General features: G+C 44.4%; 1 protein-coding gene across 1 annotated transcript in view; it reads right to left on the reverse strand.

Moving 5' to 3' along the window:
* Nucleotides 1–3,940, reverse strand: part of DOCK3 (dedicator of cytokinesis 3) — a 310,047-nt gene that overhangs the window by 88,649 nt on the left and 217,458 nt on the right. Inside the window, exons 14-17 of the mRNA XM_006892272.1 lie at nt 3,116–3,278; nt 2,300–2,406; nt 1,521–1,692; nt 1,040–1,137 (exon numbers count right to left, since the gene is read on the reverse strand). Of these exons, the coding sequence (XP_006892334.1) occupies nt 1,040–1,137; nt 1,521–1,692; nt 2,300–2,406; nt 3,116–3,278 (540 nt within the window). The remainder of the gene's footprint in view (nt 1–1,039; nt 1,138–1,520; nt 1,693–2,299; nt 2,407–3,115; nt 3,279–3,940) is intronic.

A 3,940-nucleotide genomic window follows, 5' to 3' on the forward strand; every position in this document is an offset into this window, starting at 1 on the left:
TATAATAAAAATACATTTATTAGCTTCCTTTAAGTATTGCAATGCATAGAATTTAAAACTGTTACTCATTTGAAGGCTCTAAGTTGTATATATTTTAGTCAATTAAGTTGTAAACTGGAAGTCTGCTCAATGTCTCCATCCTAATGATCTGATACGGTGGGTATCGATGATACACAGTGGGTCGACGATGAGTCAGTTCCAACTCTATGACAATCAACAACAACGACATGGTGGAGCTAAGCATGCCCACTGATGAACAGAATTCCTTCTTGAGATTTAATCCCTATCCTACATGTAATTGCTTTTGCTGATCACCAAAAGCACTTCTTTCCTTTGAAGCGTCTACTTGGTTGTGTGGGATTCACCTACTTGGGTCTGACCCATCAGCAAGACCTGTGTTTCTCTTGCCCTAAAAGTAAGTGGGCTCACACTCACAGAGGAAACCTACAGAACACTAGCAGGGCTGCTGTTTGCCTAGTAAGACCATTAGATGGGATAGTCAAGAGACCCCTGGACAAGTAGATGAGCTGGGAGTTAGAAGTGGGGAGGGAGAGGCGAAGTCAACAGCTACAATTAAGGGAAATCTTTAAAATTCTTCTAGGCAGGTCAGGAGAGGTCATCAGGCTGGGCTTGTGGTAAAAGACTTGCAAAGCAGGATGTTAGGAGAAAGAGATTTAAGGAAGGAAGGGAGATCTGAAAGGCTGTAGGCAGTATCAAACACTAGGACTGTCTACAAGAGGATATATTCACCATTGCCCTTTACTTACCATTTTGCTTTCTAGGAGGAATCATAAGTCAGAAAGCTTGTGCTACTCAGTATTTTAAAACGAAAATAAAGTTTTTTAAAAGCAACAAATTATCATTATGTTTACTTTAAAAAAAAGGGAATTTAAAAGAATAGTTTCCTTTAACTCATTCATTATTTATAATTATATATGTGAATATCTGCCAGCAACATCACTGGCAGAAATTAGCAGAAGTATCCTGCCTGATTTTTTCCTCATGCAGCAGGGGAGAAGCATGTGAATTACAGACATACCTTAACAATTTCCTCACCGCTAACGTGCCGCAGTCGCCCCAGGATATCCATGATTCGGTCCGGGAAGGCCTTCCATTTCAGCAGAGCGAGGAGATCCACTAGAAAACAAGCACAACAGACACAGCTATGCCAAGGACGAGTGAGGCTCGGACTCTCTACCAAGGGTAGGCAGGGTCTGGAGGAAAATGCAAGTAGCTATATCTCACAATAGACTCTCAAGGGTGGAGAGAGATCAAGGTCAAAGACACATCTAGGAAGCCTGGATGCAGTCTTGAAATAGGCACTGTGGAGCTGCTGAAATGATGGAAAACACTGTAGGCTGCTGCTGCCAACATATTCCTTCAACTTCAAGTGAAAAGAAGTCTATTGTATGAAGAGAGCCATAAACTCAATATGCCCCTCTATAGGCACCAGAAACGTGGAGCTGGAGAGCAGCTGATGACAGTGAAGGTGGTACCACCTTGCAGGCACGGTTACCTACCATTCTGGGTGAGTTTGGTTGAGGAGAGCTGTGTGGAAATGGAGAAGGACTCTTTGGTGCTACGCTGGAAGATGAGGCTGGAGGGGATGTTAGGGCAACCATTATAGTCCTCTTTGCAACAGGGCAGACCCAGGTACAGAGCATGGTTGTTGAACGTGCTATTCTCATCACACTACAGACAAAAGTAGAGGAGAGAGAAGGTTTGTGAATAATGTCGTGTATAAAACTCATGTTCCAAGGAATGTGACACATTTGGGTGTCATGTCTTCCCACAGGAGTGCTTTCTGTTCAGAAACTACTCAGAACAGCTTTCAAAGCTTGGCAGGGCATCTGGCTTCTACCTTCAGTTGGACACTATGTTGTGACAGCTGACAGTACCAGGAGTGCAATTAGCAGGACACAGAATGCAGTACCCAAGACCACAAAGACAAAGGCACAGAGGGATTGGTAACAGGTTTCCAAGTGGAGGTGGAAACAAAGGACCTATGTGCCTTACTTGTGGGAGGCAAGGACATTGTACTTAGACAACAAAAACTTGCTAAAGGCCCTCCCGCTGTCATCTGCCAGCCTGAGGTCGTCTAACAGCCCACTACCTGGGGTCCTTTACCATCCCACTACCTGAGGCTGAGGTCCTCTACCAGCCCACCACCTGAGGTCCTCTACCAGCCCACTACCTGAGGTCCTCTGGCCTACCCACCAAGAATGGCTTGGCTGAGAACCATGTGTGAGAGCAGCCTTGGGGGTGAGGGACCAGAGGGAAAGATGGCCAGACCCCATACCTTGTAGACATAGAGCTCATGAATATCATCTGAGAGGGTGGTGCCATCATCCCGCATCAGGGGAGAGAACGCAAAGCCGAAGAGTTTCTTTTCCCCTTTGTCTTTTGCTGAAACCAGAGCCAAGAGTTAGTTGTTTCTGCTCACTATTTTGCTTTCTAACAGAAAGTTCCCCGGAGTTCATCACTTATGTTTTTTTGCCCCTTACTCTCACTAATTAGGGGGCAATCTGACTATAAGAATGATAAACAATGCACTACTTTAAGTTTATGCCCCAAGGTGCCCAGGCTACACAGACTCACAGAGAAGCTAAATTGCTAGTCTTGACAAACCCAGGTACCTATTAAATTGCCTTCAAACCCACTGTTGTAAAGATGATTCTGACTGAAACCTCCATAAGGTTTCTGAAGCTCTAAATCTGAATGAGAGATTTTATCCTTCTTTCTAGAAGCAGCTGCTGGATTAAAACTGCTGACCTTTCGGTTAGCAGCCCAACACTTAACCTACTGTGCCACCAGTACTCCTTAAACTGCCTCAAGATGTAGCTTAATAGTAAAAAAGGAAAAGGAGAATAACACTTGCATTTATTCACCCCCAAAGTGCTCAAGGGTCAATCATAGACTCCATGGTTTCAGATTATGGCTTTTACAGTCCACAGAACAGCTCCAATGGCATCTCACCTCTAAGCACCCATTTACTCACAACTCCTTATTTCACTGCTTCAGTAATGATTAATTCTCTTCCAAAGAGGACAGGAATGGGGAGAGGCAAGCGGTAGCTTTACATCCTAGAGGAAATGGGTAGAGAAGTCTTACTTACTAGAACAATGCCTGAACTCAAAGCGCAGGTGGGAGCCTCGGAAGCGGTCAATGGGGATGGGCAATTTGATAATTTCTCCCCAGCGAGGACTGTTACTGTGGTAGAGGACAAAGGAGTGGTAAGAACTTCTATTTGGCTCTCCTGAACCCAAGCTGATGCAATCCTGGAAGAGAGAGGCAAAGCAAGATGTCATCTACCTGGAGGAATCCCCTCTGTTTCAGTGTTTCTAGAACGCATTACTTTCACCCATGTTCTCATCAGCCCAAATCTAGAGCTAAGACCATTCCTTTTATTTATATGTAACACTTTTGGTAACAACTGTGTAGATGGTGTAAGGAACTGGCAGTCACAATGTTTCTCTGTGGCAGAAGTAAACATAAGGCTTCTCAGCAAACTGGAGGGAAGCTGGTGACTTGCTGAGGTCATGGATGTAGGCTCTTCATCCTCACTAAGAAAGCAAACAGTGAGTTCCCTGGGAGAAGTCAACTGCACATGAAACCTTTACTAGAAGAAAGGGGGAGAGAACCAAGTTAGAGCATGCAGAGGGCTTGTTTGCTAATCTTCCTAAATACAATGTTGCGTGGGCATTTTAAAGTTGCTCCAAGGAAAGGGAAGGTTGCCCTTGACTGGCCTGCCTTGGATTATAAATGAAGTACATCAGATCGATTACATCTGTGGAAGAAACCGCTGGAGAAGCTCAATATCAGCTGTGAAAACTAGGCCAGGAGCTGATTGTGGAACAGACCACCAACTACTCATACGCAAGTTCAAGCTGAAGCTGAGGAAAATTAAACCAAATCCACAGGAGCCAAAATATGACTTTAA

The sequence above is a fragment of the Elephantulus edwardii genome, unplaced genomic scaffold (assembly GCF_000299155.1).
Source record: "Elephantulus edwardii isolate Elephantulus edwardi_28Jun2011 unplaced genomic scaffold, EleEdw1.0 scaffold00113, whole genome shotgun sequence".
Taxonomy (NCBI): domain Eukaryota; kingdom Metazoa; phylum Chordata; class Mammalia; order Macroscelidea; family Macroscelididae; genus Elephantulus; species Elephantulus edwardii.